This window comes from Bos indicus x Bos taurus, chromosome 26 (assembly GCF_003369695.1).
Source record: "Bos indicus x Bos taurus breed Angus x Brahman F1 hybrid chromosome 26, Bos_hybrid_MaternalHap_v2.0, whole genome shotgun sequence".
Taxonomy (NCBI): Eukaryota; Metazoa; Chordata; class Mammalia; order Artiodactyla; family Bovidae; genus Bos; species Bos indicus x Bos taurus.
This window is the reverse complement of record NC_040101.1, coordinates 41949364-41967270: the sequence shown is the minus strand read 5'-3', so window position 1 is coordinate 41967270 and position 17907 is coordinate 41949364. Positions and strand designations below refer to the sequence as shown.

The window sequence follows — 17907 nt, the reverse complement described above, 5'->3', positions numbered from 1 at the left end:
CCTGAAGTTGAATTTTCTTTACCTGTTTCAGTCAAAATAACATATTACCATAGAATAAGTTAAAAAGTAGATATGAGAATCGAGCTGCCTTCTATTAAGTCAGATAATGAAGAGACTTGCAAACATGTAAAACAATGCTACTTTTCACTTATATTTTTGGACAATATTATTTTTCACCAAAAAATAAAATGTTTATGTTAATATTTAATGGCTTCATTATTGTTAGTTTTAGGTCAGTAAATATTTTTAAGGATTCTCAGTTTGTTTAAAATTAATTTCATTTTTGGCTGTGCTGGGTCTCCATTGCTGTGTGGAGGCTTTTCTCTAGTTGCAACAAGCGGGGGATATTCTGTAGTTGCAGTGCCAGGTTTCTCATTGCACTGGCTTCTCTTGTGGAGAACAGGCTCTAGGGCTCAATAGTTGCAGCTCGTTTGCTCCAGAGCACAGGTGCACACACAGGCTTAGTTGCTCCAGGGCATGTGGGATCTTCCCGGATCAAGGATGGAACCCATGTCTCCTGTTTTGGTAGGTGGATTCTTTACCACTGGGTTACCAGGGAAGCCCTAAGGGTTCTCACTTTTAATCTCTAAAACAGAAAATAATGATAGATATAATCAGTATTTTTAAAAAGTTCTTGTTTATCCTCAATAATTTTTAAGAGTAAAAGGATTTGAGAAATGAAAAAATTTGATATATACTGTGCTAGAAATGTTGAAGAACTGAAAGCAGTTAGTTCAAGTGGCCCAAGACTGGTTCAGAAAAAGAAACTTTCTGAGATAAAATAGAAAACAATATGTATCACTAAGAATTTTAATAAATTCTTTCTAGATGGTGATGGAAAGTGGGGATTGGCTGGTTGGTGGTGACCTTCAGGTGCTGGAAAGAATACAGTGGAATGATGGGTTGGACCAATACCGCCTGACACCTCTGGAACTCAAACAGAAGTGTAAAGAAATGGATGCTGGTATGTAGGCTGACTCTCCTGCATTTGTTAATACTCCTAATCATCCTCTGCTTATAGAATTAAGGATATCAGGAAACAGCATGTTTACAGGTTTGAAAAGTTGAAAACCTTTATCTATTGATATGTCTCAGTTCAGTTCAGTCACTCAGTTGTGTCTGACTCTTTGCGACCCCATGAATTGCAGCATACAGACCTCCCTGTCCATCACCAGCTCCCGGAGTTTACCCAAACTCATGTCCATCGAGTCGGTGATGCCATCCAACCATCTCATCCACTGTCATCCCCTTCTCCTCCTGCCCCCAATCCCTCCCAGCATCAGGGTCTTTTCCAATGAGTCAATTCTTCACATGAGGTGGCCAAAATATTGGAGTTTCAGCTTCAGCATCAGTCCTTCCAATGAACACCCAGGACTGATCTCCTTTAGGATGGACTGGTTGGATCTCCTTGCAGTCCAAGGGATTCTCAAGAGTCTTCTCCAACACCACAGTTCAAAAGCATCAATTCTTCAGCACTCATCTTTCTTTTTTTTTTTATTTAATTTTATTTTTAAACTTTACAATATTGTATTAGTTTTGCCAAACATCGAAATGAATCCGCCACAGGTATACACGTGCTCCCCATCCTGAACCCCCCTCCCTCCTCCCTCCCCACACCATCCCTCTGGGTCGTCCCAGTGCACCAGCCCCAAGCATCCAGTATCGTGCATCGAACCTGGACTGGCAACTCGTTTCATACATGATATTATACATGTTTCAATGCCATTCTCCCAAATCTTCCCACCCTCTCCCTCTCCCACAGAGTCCATAAGACTGATCTATACATCGGTGTCTCTTTTGCTGTCTTGTACACAGGGTTATTGTTTCCATCTTTCTAAATTCCATATATATGTGTTAGTATACTGTATTGGTGTTTTTCTTTCTGGCTTACTTCACTCTGTATAATAGGTTCCAGTTTCATCCATCTCATTAGAACTGATTCAAATGTATTCATTTTAATGGCTGAGTAATACTCCATTGTGTATATGTACCACAGCTTTCTTATCCATTCATCTGCTGATGGACATCTAGGTTGCTTCCATGTCCTGGCTATTATAAACAGTGCTGCGATGAACATTGGGGTACACGTGTCTCTTTCCCTTCTGGTTTCCTCAGTGTGTATGCCCAGCAGTGGGATTGCTGGATCATAAGGCAGTTCTATTTCCAGTTTTTTAAGGAATCTCCACACTGTTCTCCATAGTGGCTGTACTAGTTTGCATTCCCACCAACAGTGCAAGAGAGTTCCCTTCTCTCCACACCCTCTCCAGCATTTATTGCTTGTAGACTTTTGGATTGCAGCCATTCTGACTGGTGTGAAATGGTACCTCATAGTGGTTTTGATTTGCATTTCTCTGATAATGAGTGATGTTGAGCATCTTTTCATGTGTTTGTTAGCCATCTGTATGTCTTCTTTGGAGAAATGTCTATTTAGTTCTTTGGCCCACTTTTTGATTGGGTCATTTATTTTTCTGGAGTTGAGCTGTAGGAGTTGCTTGTATATTTTTGAGATTAGTTGTTTGTCAGTTGCTTCATTTGCTATTATTTTCTCCCATTCTGAAGGCTGTCTTTTCACCTTGTTAATAGTTTCCTTTGTTGTGCAGAAGCTTTTAAGTTTAATTAGGTCCCATTTGTTTATTTTTGCTTTTATTTCCAATATTCTGGAAGGTGGGTCATAGAGGATCCTGCTGTGATGTATGTCGGAGAGTGTTTTGCCTATGTTCTCCTCTAGGAGTTTTATAGTTTCTGGTCTTACACTGAGATCTTTAATCCATTTTGAGTTTATTTTTGTGTATGGTGTTAGAAACTGTTCTAGTTTCATTCTTTTACAAGTGGTTGACCAGATTTCCCAGCACCACTTGTTAAAGAGGTTGTCTTTTCTCCATTGTATATTCTTGCCTCCTTTGTCAAAGATAAGGTGTCCATATGTGCATGGATTTATCTCTGGGCTTTCTGTTTTGTTCCATTGATCAATATTTCTGTCTTTGTGCCAGTACCATACTGTCTTGATAACTGTGGCTTTGTAGTAGAGCCTGAAGTCAGGTAGGTTGATTCCTCCAGTTCCATTCTTCTTTCTCAAGATAGCTTTGGCTATTCGAGGTGTTTTGTATTTCCATACAAATTGTGAAATTATTTATTCTAGCTCTGTGAAGAATACTGCTGGTAGCTTGATAGGGATTGCATTGAATCTATAAATTGCTTTGGGTGGTATACTCATTTTCACTATATTGATTCTTCCAATCCATGAACATGGTATATTTCTCCATCTATTAGTGTCCTCTTTGATTTCTTTCACCAGTGTTTTATAGTTTTCTATATATAGGTCTTTAGTTTCTTTAGGTAGATATATCCCTAAGTATTTTATTCTTTCCGTTGCAATGGTGAATGGAATTGTTTCCTTAATTTCTCTTTCTGTTTTCTCATTATTAGTGTATAGGAATGCAAGGGATTTCTGTGTGTTGATTTTATATCCTGCAACTTTACTATAATCATTGATTAGTTCTAGTAATTTTCTGGTGGAGTCTTTAGGGTTTTCTATGTAAAGGATCATGTCATCTGCAAACAGTGAGAGTTTTACTTCTTCTTTTCCAATTTGGATTCCTTTTATTTCTTTTTCTGCTCTGATTGCTGTGGCCAAAACTTCCAAAACTATGTTGAATAGTAATGGTGAAAGTGGGCACCCTTGTCTTGTTCCTGACTTTAGAGGAAATGCTTTCAATTTTTCACCATTGAGGATAATGTTTGCTGTGGGTTTGTCATATATAGCTTTTGTTATGTTGAGGTATGTTCCTTCTATTCCTGCTTTCTGGAGAGTTCTTATCATAAATGGATGTTGAATTTTGTCAAAGGCTTTCTCTGCATCTATTGAGATAATCATATGGTTTTTGTTTTTCAATTTGTTAATGTGGTGTATTATATTGATTGATTTGCGGATATTGAAGAATCCTTGCATCCCTGGGATAAAGCCCACTTGGTCATGGTGTATGATCTTTTTAATGTGTTGTTGGATTCTGATTGCTAGAATTTTGTTAAGGATTTTTGCATCTATGTTCATCAGTGATATTGGCCTGTAGTTTTCTTTTTTTGTGGGATCTTTGTCAGGTTTTGGTATTAGGGTGATGGTGGCCTCATAGAATGAGTTTGGAAGTTTACCTTCCTCTGCAATTTTCTGGAAGAGTTTGAGCAGGATAGGTGTTAGCTCTTCTCTAAATTTTTGGTAGGATTCAGCTGTGAAGCCGTCTGGACCTGGGCTTTTGTTTGCTGGAAGATTTTTGATTACAGTTTCAATTTCCGTGCTTGTGATGGGTCTGTTAAGATTTTCTATTTCTTCCTGGTCCAGTTTTGGAAAGTTGTACTTTTCTAAGAATTTGTCCATTTCTTCCACGTTGTCCATTTTATTGGCATATAATTGTTGATAGTAGTCTCTTATGATCCTTTGTATTTCTGTGTTGTCTATTGTGATCTCTCCATTTTCATTTCTAATTTTATTGATTTGATTTTTCTCCCTTTGTTTCTTGATGAGTCTGGCTAATGGTTTGTCAATTTTATTTATCCTTTCAAAGAACCAGCTTTTGGCTTTGTTGATTTTTGCTATGGTCTCTTTTGTTTCTTTTACATTTATTCCTGCTCTAATTTTTAAGATTTCTTTCCTTCTACTAACCTGGGGTTCTTCATTTCTTCCTTTTCTAGTTGCTTTAGGTGTAGGGTTAGGTTATTTATTTGACTTTTTTCTTGTTTCTTGAGGTATGCCTGTATTGCTATGAACTTTCCCCTTAGGACTGCTTTTACAGTGTCCCACAGGTTTTGGGTTGTTGTGTTTTCATTTTCATTCGTTTCTATTCATATTTTTATTTCTTTTTTGATTTCTTCTGTGATTTGTTGGTTATTCAGCAGCGTGTTGTTCAGCCTCCATATGTTGGAATTTTTAATAGTTTTTCTCCTGTAATTGAGATCTAATCTTACTGCATTGTGGTCAGAAAAGATGCTTGGAATGATTTCTATTTTTTTGAATTTACCAAGGCTAGATTTATGGCCCAGGATGTGATCTATCCTGGAGAAGGTTCCATGTGCGCTTGAGAAAAAGGTGAAATTCACTGTTTTGGGGTGAAATGTCCTATAGATATCAATTAGGTCTAACTGGTCTATTGTATTGTTTAAAGTTTGTGTTTCCTGGTTAATTGTCTGTTTAGTTGATCTATCCATAGGTGTGAGTGGGGTATTAAAGTCTCCCACTATTATTGTGTTATTGTTAATTTCTCCTTTCATACTTGTTAGCATTTGTCTTACATACTGCGGTGCTCCCGTGTTGGGTGCATATATATTTATAATTGTTATATCTTCTTCTTGGATTGATCCTTTGATCATTATGTAGTGACCTTCTTTGTCTCTTTTCACAGCCTTTGTTTTAAAGTCTATTTTATCTGATATAAGTATTGCTACTCCTGCTTTCTTTTGGTCCCTATTTGCATGGAAAATCTTTTTCCAGCCCTTCACTTTCAGTCTGTATGTGTCCCCTGTTTTGAGGTGGGTCTCTTGTAGACAACATATGTAGGGGTCTTGTTTTTGTATCCATTCAGCCATTCTTTGTCTTTTGGTTGGGGCATTCAACCCATTTACGTTTAAGGTAATTACTGATAAGTATGATCCCGTTGCCATTTACTTTATTGTTTTGGGTTTGAATTTATACACCGTTTTTGTGTTTCCTGTCTAGAGAATATCCTTTAGTATTTGTTGGAGAGCTGGTTTGGTGGTGCAGAATTCTCTCAGCTTTTGCTTGTCTGAAACGCTTTTGATTTATCCTTCATATTTGAATGAGATCCTTGCTGGGTACAATAATCTGGGCTGTAGGTTATTTTCTTTCATCATTTTAAGTATGTCTTGCCATTCCCTCCTGGCTTGAAGAGTTTCTATTGAAAGATCAGCTGTTATCCTTATGGGAATTCCCTTGTGTGTTGTTTGTTGTTTTTCCCTTGCTGCTTTTAATATTTGTTCTTTGTGTTTGATCTTTGTTAATTTGATTAATATGTGTCTTGGGGTGTTTCGCCTTGGGTTTATCCTGTTTGGGACTCTCTGGGTTTCTTGGACTTGGGTGATTATTTCCTTCCCCATTTTAGGGAAGTTTTCAACTATTATCTCCTCAAGTATTTTCTCATGGTCTTTCTTTTTGTCTTCTTCTTCCGGGACCCCTATGATTTGAATGTTGTAGCGTTTAATATTGTCCTGGAGGTCTCTGAGATTGTCCTCATTTCTTTTGTTTTTCTTTTATCCTCTCTGATTCATTTATTTCTACCATTCTATCTTCTAATTCACTAATCCTACCTTCTGCCTCTGTTATTCTACTATTTGTTGCCTCCAGAGTGTTTTTAATTTCATTTATTGCATTATTCATTATATATTGACTCTTTTTTATTTCTTCTAGGTCCTTGTTAAACCTTTCTTGCATCTTCTCAATCCTTGTCTTCAGGCTATTTATCTGTGATTCCATTTTGATTTCAAGATTTTGGATCAATTTCACTATCATTATTCGGAATTCTTTATCAGGTAGATTCCCTATCTCTTCCTCTTTTGTTTGGTTTGGTGGGCATTTATCCTGTTCCTTTATCTGCTGGGTATTCCTCTGTCTCTTCATCTTGTTTAAATTGCTGAGTTTGGGGTGTCCTTTCTGTATTCTGGCAGTTTGTGGACTTCTCTTTATTGTGGCGTTTCCTCGCTGTGTATGGGTTTGTACAGGTGGCTTGTCAAGGTTTCATGGTTAGGGAAGCTTGTGTCGGTGTTCTGGTGAGTGGAGCTGTATTTCTTCTCTCTGGAGTGCAATGAAGCGTCCAGTAATGAGTTATGAGATGTCTATGGTTTTGGGGTAACTTTGGGCAGCCTGTATCTTGAAGCTCAGGGCTGTGTTCCTTTGTTGCTGGAGAATTTGCTTTGTATGTCTTGCCCTGGAACTTGTTGGCCCTTGTGTGGTGCTTGGTTTCAGTGTAGGTATGGAGGCGTTTGATGAGCTCCTGTCAATTAATGTTCCTTGGAGTCAGGGTTTGGACTTAAGCCTCCTGCTTCCAGTTATTGGTCTTATTTTTACAGTAGTTTCAAAACTTCTCCTTTTATACAGCACCATTGATAAAACATCTACGTTAACGATGAAAAGTTTCTCTACCGTGAGGGTCACTCAGAGAGGTTCACAGTGTTACATGGAGAAGAGAAGAGGGAGGAGGGAGTTAGAGGTGACCCGAATGAGATGAGGTGGAATCAATAGAGGAGAGAGTGGGCTAGCCAGTAATCACTTCCTTATGTGCACTCCACAGCTGGACCGCTCAGAGATGTTCACAGAGTTATACAGAGAAGAGAAGAAGGAGGAAGGAGGCAGAGGTGGCCAGGAGGATAAAAGGGGGGAATGAAAAGGAGGGAGACAGATCCAGCCAGTAATCAGTTCCCTAAGTATTCTCCACCGTCTGGAACACACAGAAATTCACAGAGTTGGGTAGAGTAGAGAGGGGTTAGGGAGGAGACACAGGCGACCTGGTGGAGAAAAAGGAGAGTCCAAAGGGAGACAGCAGTCAAGCCAGTAATCTCGCTCCCTAGTGAAAAATGGGTACTGAAGATTGGGTTCTTAAAGGTACAAAATTGGTAACAAATACATAAAAGCAAAAATTAAAAATCTAGAGTAGAGTTTGGAATTTCAAAAATACGATGTTAAAGAAAAGAAGAAGGAAAAGAAAGAGAGAAAAAACGAACAAACAAAAACAAACAAGGTCGCAAAAATTATAAAGAAAATATAGGTACAAAATTTATAACTAATACCAAAAAGCAAAGGTTAAAAATCTAGAGTAGAGTTTGGAATTTCAAAAATATAATGTTAAAAAAAAGAAAGAGAGGAAAAAAAAAAAAGTCGCAAAAATTATAAAGAAAATACAGGTACAAAATTGGTATCAAATACCAAAAAGCATAAATTAAAGATCTAGAGTAGAGTTTGGAATTTCAGATATACAATGTTATATAAAAGAAGAAGAGAAAGAAACAGAGAAAGAAAAAAAAAAGTCACAGAAATTATTAAAAAAACTATAGGTACAAAATTGATAACAAATACCAAAAAGCTAAAATTAAAAATCTAGAGTAGAGTTTGGAATTTCAAAAATACAATGTTAAAGAAAAGAAGAAAAATGAAAAAAAACAAGGTCAAAAAATTATTAAAAAAAATATATATGAAGTTTGCTGTAAAAAAAAATAGGGTCTTTTTTTTTTTTTGCAAAGTAATGGGTTATAAAAGTGAAAATTAAAGGAATAATAAAGGACTTAAAATTTTTTTTTAAAATTAAAAAAAAAAGAAAGAATGATTGTAAACATAGTAAAAATATATCTAGGACTTTCTCTGGTTTTGTTGTGAGTATTGTGGGTTCAGTTCATTTTTGGCTCATTCCTTGGTCTGATTTATATTTCTCAAGATCTATAGGCCCCTTCCTATGTAGTCGGTAGGAACCACAGGGTTTTAATTTATTGCCTGTAGCTTCCAAGGTGGTTCCCTCTGTTATAGCTTCTTCTGTTTGCTGGTCTCTTCAGTGTCTGGTTTCCGCCCTGACACAAATGGGACGGTGGCGGACACTTTTTTTTTTTTAGGCTCACTTGTTCAGTGGCACTGTGGGGAGGGAGGGAGGGATGCTGCAAACAAATAACACTGGCGTGTGCTCGCAGTGCCTCAGCCACACTGGGTCTGCCCCCGCTCACGGCACATGTAGCCTCCCTGCCCACACTGCTCAGGCTCTAGGTTGCTCCGCCGGGAACCATCCGTGGCCAGCCCTGGGCTGCCTGCACCTCCCAGGTCCAAGCTGCTCAGGTTCAGGCACTCGGGTAGTCCTCAGAGGCGCAGACTCGGTTAGGCCTGCGTTTTGTGCCCTTCCCAGGTCTGAGCAGCTCAGGTGATGAGGTCTTTGGTGAGTGCGATTGCTGCGACTTATCGCCTCCCCGCCGCTTGGTTATCTAGGTGTACAACCAGCGCACCTTCTCAGGCAGATGTTGACCGTCCAGACCCCCATGAAGTTTTAGTTAGCAAAGAAGCCTGCTTACAGTTTTGTAGATAATGTCTCTCTGGGGCTGTGATTGCCCCCTTCCGGTTCTGGCTGCCTGTCACCGGAGGGGGAAGGTCTGCAGCCGGCCATCTCTGTTCAGTCCTTTGTTCTGTGCGCAGGCCTGGCGGTGTCTTAGGTTAGGGCTGGCTTTTCGCGTGGTAGATATCCCACAGTCTGGTTTGCTAGCCCAAATTATTTCGCTCAGATAGCGCTCAGGGTATTCAGGCCAGGTCCTTACTCTAAGCGATGCAGCCCACGCTGCGCCTCCCTGCCCAGCCCCTGCTTGCTAATGGCATGTGCAGGCGTCTGCGCTGCTTCTCCACTGGGGGAGTTACCGTAGAGCTCGCAATCTGCGGGTTTTAATTGTTTATTTATTTTTCCTCCCTGTTATGTTGCCCTCTGTGCTTCCATAGCTTGGCACAGATTCAGCAGTGAGAAGGTTTCCTGGTGTTTGGAAACTTCTCTCTTTTTAAGACTCCCTTCCCAGGACGGAACTCCATCCCTCCCCCTTTTGTCTCTTTTTTTGTCTTTTATATTTTTTCCTACCTCCTTTCGAAGACTTGGGTTGCTTTTCTGGGTGCCTGATGTCCTCTGCCGGCATTCAGAAGTTGTTTTGTGGAATTTACTCAGCATTTAAATGTTCTTTTGATGAATTTGTGGGGGAGAAAATGTTCTCCCGGTCCTACTCCTCTGCCATCTTGGCTCCTCCAGCACTCATCTTTCTTGATAGCTCAACTCTCACATCCATACATGACCACTGGAAGAACCATAGCCTTGACTAGATGGACCTTTGTTGACAAAGTGCTGTCTCTGCTTTTGAATATGCTGTCTAGGTTGGTTATAACTTTCCTTCCAAAGAGTAAGTGTCTTTTAATTTCCTGGCTGCAATCACCATCTGCAGTGATTTTGGAGCCCCAAAAATAAAGTCTGACACTGTTTACACTGTTTCCCCATCTATTTCCCATGAAGTGATGGGACCAGATGCCATGATCTCAGTTTTCTGAATGTTGAGCTTTAAGCCAACTTTTTCACTCTCCTCTTTCACTTTCATCAAGAGGCTTTTTAGTTCCTCTTCACTTTCTGCCATAAGGGTGGTGTCATCTGCATATCTGAAGTTATTGGTATTTCTCCCAGCAATCTTGATTCCAGCTTGTGCTTCTTCCAGCCCAGCGTTTCTCATGATGTACTCTGCATAGAAGTTAAATGAGCAGGGTGACAATATACAGCCTTGATGTACTCCTTTTCCTATTTGGACCAGTTTGTTGTTCCATGTCCAGTTCTAACTGTTGCTTCCAGACCTGCATATAGGTTTCTCAAGAGGCAGGTCAGGTGGTCTGGTATTCCCATCTCTTTCAGAATTTTCCATAGTTTATTGTGATCCACACAGGAAATCATAAAGCTTAAAGCTTCCAATCATAAAGATATGGAAAGCTTATAAAGTTGAACTACTGTAATATTATGCAGCTATTAAAAAAATAAACACTGACACATAAAGATACCCAAAGTATATTTGTTAAGTAAAAAAGCAAATTTCAGAACAGTATGTATAGAATAATCTCGGAAAACAAAGTAAAATGGGATAATTGCTTTTAAAACCCAAACCTATTTCTGTGTGTAGAAGTGGAAATGTCTGGCAACATGTGAACCAACCTGCCGATGACAGCAGCTACCTCTAGGGATAAAGTGGGGCCAAGGGGAAGGGAAGATTTTCACTTCACATATTTTGAAAAAGAGAGAAAAAGTAATGATAGGATGATGGATGATTTTTATATTCTATTTTGGGCTTTTCTGTATTTCCTAAGTTTTCTATAATGGATGTACATTAATCCATTTCATAACCAAAAGAAAAATTAAGCCTCCCAGGACTTCATCACTAAGTGAAGTAGCTTTGAAGATTTCCATAAAGTGAAGAAGTGTTTTTATATCTTTAAGTTGTTAGATTTCGCAGATTCCAGAAACTGTTCCTCATCAATATTCACACTCTAGGCAAATGAGGCTGGAGCAGGGCACAAGGGGACGGATCAATACCAGCCCCTGCCTGAGCTGTGGTTTGTAAGAAAGGTCTTGGCCACTGATGTGTTCATTTCTGAGTCAGGCTCTCCCTTTAGGGCTTCCTGCCTGTGTCCTATCCCTGTCTAAAAAGTCTGCTACTGGTACCTTTGGAGTAAGACCCCTAAAGATCCAGGTGGTTTTCCAGCTGGTTCTTAAAAGCAAGCAGTTATACTCAAATTCGTTTTTTTTAAATGGCTGAGTAATATTCCATTATATATAGGTACCACACCTTCTTTATCCATTCAACAGTCAGTGGACATCTAGGTTGCTTCCATGTCCTGGCTATTGTAAACAGTGCTGCTATGAAAACTGGGGTCCATGTGTCTTTTCGATTGTGGTTTCTCTCAGGGTATATGCCAAGCAGTGGAGTTGCTGGGTCATATATGGTAGATTTATTCCTAGTTTTTTAAGGAATCTCCATACCATTTTCCATAATGGCTGTATCAGTTTACATTCCCATCAACAGTGTAGCAGGGTTCCCTTTTCCCCACATCCTCTCCAGGATTTTAGTCAGTTTTAGCGAGGTGGATGAACCTAGAGCCTGCTATACAGAGTGAAGTCAGAAAAACAAATATAGTATATTAATGCATATATATGGAATCTAGAAAATGGTATCAATGAACCTATTTGCAGGAAAGGAATGGATGGACATGTGGATGTAGAGAACGAACTTGTGGACACAGTAGAGGAAGGAGAAGGTGGGATGAATGGAGAAAGTAGCATCAACATATATATATATACGATCAGGTGTAAGATGGATAGCTGGTGAGAAGTTGCTGTGTAGAACAGGGAGCCCAGTCTGTCACTCTGTGATGGACCTGAAGGGATGGGTGGGCGGGGGCTGGGGCAGGGGGAGGTGAACGTGTGTATAATTATGATTAATTTTGTTGTTGTGTGGCAGAAACCAACACAACACTGTAAATTTTTTTGAAAATTTAAATTAAAATAGAAGAAAAAGCAAGTGGCTATAACAAGTATACTGAACAATAAACACAGCTGCGTCTTTTTCTGTTCTTGAAGGCATTGCATGTCTTTGATCCTGGTGTTCTGCTTTCACTTCCCAGATGCAGTGTTTGCATTCCAGCTGCGCAATCCTGTCCACAATGGCCATGCTCTGTTGATGCAGGACACCCGCCGCCGGCTCCTGGAGAGAGGCTACAAGCACCCGGTCCTGCTGCTCCACCCCCTGGGTGGCTGGACCAAAGATGATGACGTGCCCCTGGACTGGCGGATGAAACAGCACGCAGCTGTGCTCGAAGAAGAGGTTCTTGATCCCAAGTCAACCATTGTTGCCATCTTCCCATCTCCCATGTTATATGCTGGCCCCACAGAGGTGAGCAGTTCCCTGCTCTGGGCTCTGGGACTCACAAGTGCAGGGTCAAGTCTCACTTAGAAAAGCAAGAGTGCTTCTGGGATTCTTCTTTATGAGCAGATTCTGACATCTTTTGGTCTCTTTTTATCTGACCTGATCATGTTTCCATATAGTATTTGTGGGGCTTCCCTGGTGGCTCAGAGTCTGCCTGCAATGCAGGAGACCATGTTCCTGGGTCAGGAAGATCCCCTGGAGAAGGGAACGGTAATCCACTGCAGTATTCTTGCCTGGAGAATTCCATGGACAGAGGAGCCTGGCAGGCTACAGTCCATGAGGTTGCAGAGTCAGACACAACTGAGCCACCAACACTTTTCACTTTTCATTTGTAAAAATACTAGCAACACCAAATCAAACCTATCATATACTGCCTTTGAGACTCTGAAAGTTGGTATGTGAACGAGGTGGATAATACAGCTTACCTGGGTTATAGGGCAAGATGTATCTAGCCTGATATTTCAGAAGTTACCACTTACTCTTTTAAGTGATTCACCATGCTCAGTGAGCTACATTAGAAGGGAGAGGGTATCTTTAAAAGCTTAATGTCTCCCTTTCATCATAACACATTGGGCCTGTCAAGTAGACTTTCTTCGTCGCACAGCACCACCCATGTAGTGGTTATGAACAAATTTGCAGTGAGAATGATAAATTGAAAAGGTCGTAACGCTTTGGAATGCTCCAAGGTGAGTTTAATGAATTATCTTCAACCAGATCAAATTTCCAGGCCCCTAGCTCTCTTCCCTATCCTATTTCTATCTGAGCTTGAAAGAGGGCAACTTGTTTTGAAATCCCAATGCTGTGTTGAAATGGAATCAATGTGTGCATATGAATGTTAATTAGCTCATTACTGGCAGTTACATGGAATTCCATGGTAAGAGATGGAGTTTGTAATTTCCCTTAAACTGTGATTTATTTTGAATAGGGAGGAACTGAAAAGTAAAATTCACATAGTTCTATGGAACAGCAAGATCTGAGTGTTTGTCATCTGTTAGTCTGGAGAGATTACGAACTATAACCCCAGGTTCTAAGAGGGAAGGTTCTTATCTTTAAAGCTCCTATGTTAATTGCTCAGTCATGTCTGACCCTTTGTGACCCCACGGACTGTATGTAGCCTGTCAGGCTCCAGTTTCCGTGGAATTCTCTAGGCAAGAATACTGGAGTGGGTTGCCATTTCCTTTTCCAAAAACTCCTATATTCTTCCCAGTAGGACAATACAGATGAGCTAAGAGCAGCCTTGGACACCTCACTGACTTTCTTACAATTATTAGTTGACCCACATTGCTGAATTACTTTTGAAGCAGAATAAAGGGATGTCTCCACAAACTGGGGCCCAAAGGATTGGCCAGTGGTGATCAGCATGTCCTTGCTGTGGTATTTCCTAGGTCCAGTGGCACTGCAGAGCCCGGATGGTTGCAGGGGCCAATTTCTACATTGTGGGCCGGGACCCTGCAGGAATGCCCCATCCTGAGACCAAGAGAGACCTGTATGAACCCACTCACGGGGGCAAGGTCTTGACCATGGCCCCTGGCCTCACATCTGTGGAAATCATTCCATTCCGAGTGGCTGCCTACAACAAAGCCAAGAAAGCCATGGACTTCTATGATCCAGAAAGGTAGGTTTTCCGAGGAAAATTCTTTCATCAACATTTGTACGACTGGAATGATGAGAGAAAATTTTGGGAAAGCTCCTAGCTGGGGTGACAGTCCCTTGTAAGCTTAGACCTGGTCTTGCACATTCTTTGTCCCCCAAAGATGTAGCTCATCTTGTGGTAAATGGTCCTTAAGTATTTCCTTTCCAACACACATTCCTTGGGCATGCTTTGAGTGCCTGGCACGTTACATGAAAGGGTTGTATATACAGAAAAAGATTTCATGTGTTAATAGAGCACTCAACCGTGCTCAGAGCTCACCAAGTAGTCAGAGCTATAGGAGACATGCCCTATGAACTGAGGGTGCAGTGAGCGCTGACTGCAGAGCTGCTACGATGTCCGGGCCTTCTGCAAGTTCCTTTACTGAAAATTTACTGAACTGCTTAACTTAGATGCATTTTACAGAAAGAAAAAAATGTAGTTTCAGAACCCATAACATCCTCCTGGGGTCTTTGAAGTAGATGTTATTTACCTACGCTGAGTTCTTTGTTGCTACCCTATGACAGGCACGACGAGTTTGACTTCATCTCAGGAACTCGTATGAGGAAGCTGGCCCGGGAAGGCGAAAATCCTCCAGATGGCTTCATGGCCCCCAAAGCATGGAAAGTCCTGACAGATTATTATGCGTCCCTGGAGAAGAACAACTAAATGCCCTTCAGAGCCAGTTTCTTTTTGAATTGCTCTTTGATTTCTTTTTCTATTTTTGTGATTACTTTTCAGTTGCTTTTATTTACAGTTTATATATATGTATATACACCACACACATGTGTATGTATGTGTGTGTATATATATATAGTATATACAGTAAAACTGAAGACCAAACTTTAGCAGGTAAAAGAAATGTTATCATTTCAGAATGAAATTACTTTTCTACTGCATCTGAGCAGTAGCTCCTAGATTTCTTAAAGCTCTGACAATGTGTCTCCTTTACTTGCCAAAAAGCGTTTTTTTCCAGCTGAAGTCTTGCCAGCTTGCACTCTCCCATGTCATATACCAGTAGAAGAAATCAGACGGGCAGCTTTCTATATAGCCGTCAAAGAAAAAGAAAAAACACAAAATCTCACCCTAAATGAGGGGTTGCTCATGTCAAGATTCTCCTTTGTTTCTCTCATGCCCAAATCCAGCCTTAATGCTCAGTCTCTTCTGTACGATTGGAGAAACCCAATGAGTGAAAATGTGAAGTTAATCTCAGAGAGATATGCAATCTAGTTCTGCCACGAAAATTACATGGTCTAATAAGTCTTTTTTGTGTGAATAATAGAACTCCAGTTAAATGGTGACTTTTAATTAAATGGTGACTTTTAATTAAATAGCATACAGGACTTTGATGAAAAGATTTGCACTCAGGCCTCAATCTGGCCATGTGGAGACTTAATACTTTCTCCTCTTTGCTGTGGTCATTGTGTTCCACGGAGATGCTGCACCTATTAACTGCAGTGGCATCGGCTGGGACCAGACTCCATTCAGACCCATCAGACTATTGAGCTGCTGGAACCGGACAAAAACACAGGAAAAGTCCAACCTTTTCATCTTACAGGCGACCAGACTAAGATGATGCACAAGCACTGGCTTGATGAGAGCACTGTAACTGAAGTGCCAAACTGGCATTTTGGAAGTGCTGGTGGCACAGGAGCACCCAGCTCTCCCATCTCAGGCTGATATACCTTCTGCACTGTCCGACACAGGAGCTGGGTCTCGTTCCTGTCAACTGCTCAACAAAACTCCTTAACAGAGGGCACTTAACCAGTTTTCTTGGATGCTGAAAGGCCCAGAGGTTTTTAAGACCCAGCTGATTTTATTACACTTGAAAAAAAATTTTTTTTTTTCCAAAGACTCAGCATGCTGTTCAGACATCCAACCTCTGATGGCTTTACTCTCTGGGAGGCAGTCTGGCCCCTTATGTGTAATTCCGTGTTGCTTAGGGATATATGAAAAAATAGTACCTTTTGTAAATAGGTCTCTCTGGAAGAGACTCTGGAAAGAGAAAACTATGTTTTTCATATTCAGTTTTTTTTTTAAAGAAAATGCTAATCCAAGCTAATGAAACTTCTTTTGAGAAATAGATCACAATGGCCACAGCAAAGTATGACTGTCTTTAATAGTAATAGTGCCTATATTCATGTAATCAGAGGTCCTACTGCCTTAAAAACAGCATGTTTATTGAAAACACGAGACAAGACGCAGTGCCTTAATCAATATATTTTGTGAGTTTTTAATATATTTAAAACTGCTCTTCTGCTTCAGTAGTATTTAGTGCAAATGACTATTTCTATGTACAACTGATGCATATTCTTATTTTAATAAATTTCCAAGATAAAGGCTGAGTCTTTCCTGCCTGTCTTTTCAAGGATTGGGTGATATGTGTTGGTTGAAGCCCCTGTGAACCAGCGTAATTGGAGAGAAACAGCAGCTCTTCCCAGGGACGGGGGAGCCCGGTGGGCTGCTGTCTATGGGGTCACACGGAGTTGGACACGACTAAAGCGACTTAGCAGCAGCAGCAGCAGCTTTTAGACCATAATTAGGAGGCTGTTTACCTCTGTTTGTGTCATTTTTAAACTGTGCTCTCGACGTGCAGGCAATCTCAGCCAACACTGCAGTTCCTCAGGGACCTCACCCTGGGATTTCAATGCAGTGGGAGCTGGTGACCTTTAACTTTTCCTTAATTTGTTCCCTTTTCTTCAAAGTGCCTCCAACAAGCTTACGCAGTTCCAGCAGGGTCAGAAGTAGCTATGCTTTTCCACAGCACCCACTGCTCCACTCACCTCAGCAGTTGCTGCTGGTATATTCAGCAGCCTTGACACAGTCCTGCAGATGTGGGGTTCTTTCCCTCCTAGAGTCCCTCCATCTGTTCCGTCTTGAAGGTTTCATGCAAATTTTTGTTCCTGAACTCACTCTAAACAAAACTGGTGTAACAGCCAACTGAAAGGTGCCTTTGTTACCACTTTATCTTTCTCTCCAGATCTTTACTTGCTGGCTCCTGGACAAAGCAGAGCAGGGAATGTGTAAGTAGATAAAGACAGAAGTGGTATTGAGGGAGTAGGCCAGACCGTACAGGGCTGTGTGGAAGGCACATGTGAATCACTCATTTGTTCCGATCAGCATTTACATCAAGCCTACAAGACTCCTTTCCAACCCATCTTTCTTGCATGAAGAAACACATCTTAGTGATTTGAGAACAGTAAGTTCACTTCTGCTTTTTCCTCATCTTCCTCCTATTACCTTTTAGGTCTAGTATAGATCTTCAACATACTTTCCTAATAGGTAGGTAATCAGGATATCAGGTGAGCACAAGAACAATCAATTGTTTTTGTGCAGCTTTTGTCTTTTGAGATTTTGAATGATACAGGTTTCTATTATATATGCATATTCCCATTACCAATAATGCATAAATTATCAAGAATTAACTATAGATTACTGAAAGAGTAAACCACTAATTTTTCCTTCCCCATGGCATGCATTTAATTTTTTGGTCAATATTAACTATTATTGGGCCATTCATTATACATACTCACCAATGGTTAAAGCGATGTATATAAGCAATTCACTCCAAAGGTGCCTATTTTAATGTTTTTTGCTTATATTTTAATTTTATTGAATTTATTACTAAAATAAATCGGCCACGGTCTAGAGTTTGGACATTTTTATTTGATAAAAAAAAAACCCAGACAAAATAAATACTTTTTTTATGGAGCTAGGCAAGAGTGATAATGCAAAGAAGTCTTGACAAACTGAGAAACAAATCTTTTACAGGTGAGTCTTCTATTAAATGGTTTTTCGATGCCTTA

The 17907-nt window shown here is 40.3% G+C and overlaps 1 protein-coding gene across 4 annotated transcripts in view; it reads left to right on the top strand.

Moving 5' to 3' along the window:
• Positions 1–16441, top strand: part of PAPSS2 (3'-phosphoadenosine 5'-phosphosulfate synthase 2) — a 114409-nt gene extending 97968 nt beyond the window's left edge. For all 4 annotated transcript variants that reach the window (XM_027529136.1, XM_027529134.1, XM_027529133.1 and 1 more), the window contains 4 exons: positions 829–964; positions 12170–12438; positions 13857–14086; positions 14629–16441. In XM_027529136.1, the coding sequence (XP_027384937.1) occupies positions 829–964; positions 12170–12438; positions 13857–14086; positions 14629–14770 (777 nt within the window). In that variant the 3' untranslated portion in view covers positions 14771–16441. The remainder of the gene's footprint in view (positions 1–828; positions 965–12169; positions 12439–13856; positions 14087–14628) is intronic.
• Positions 16442–17907: the final 1466 nt, after the last annotated feature.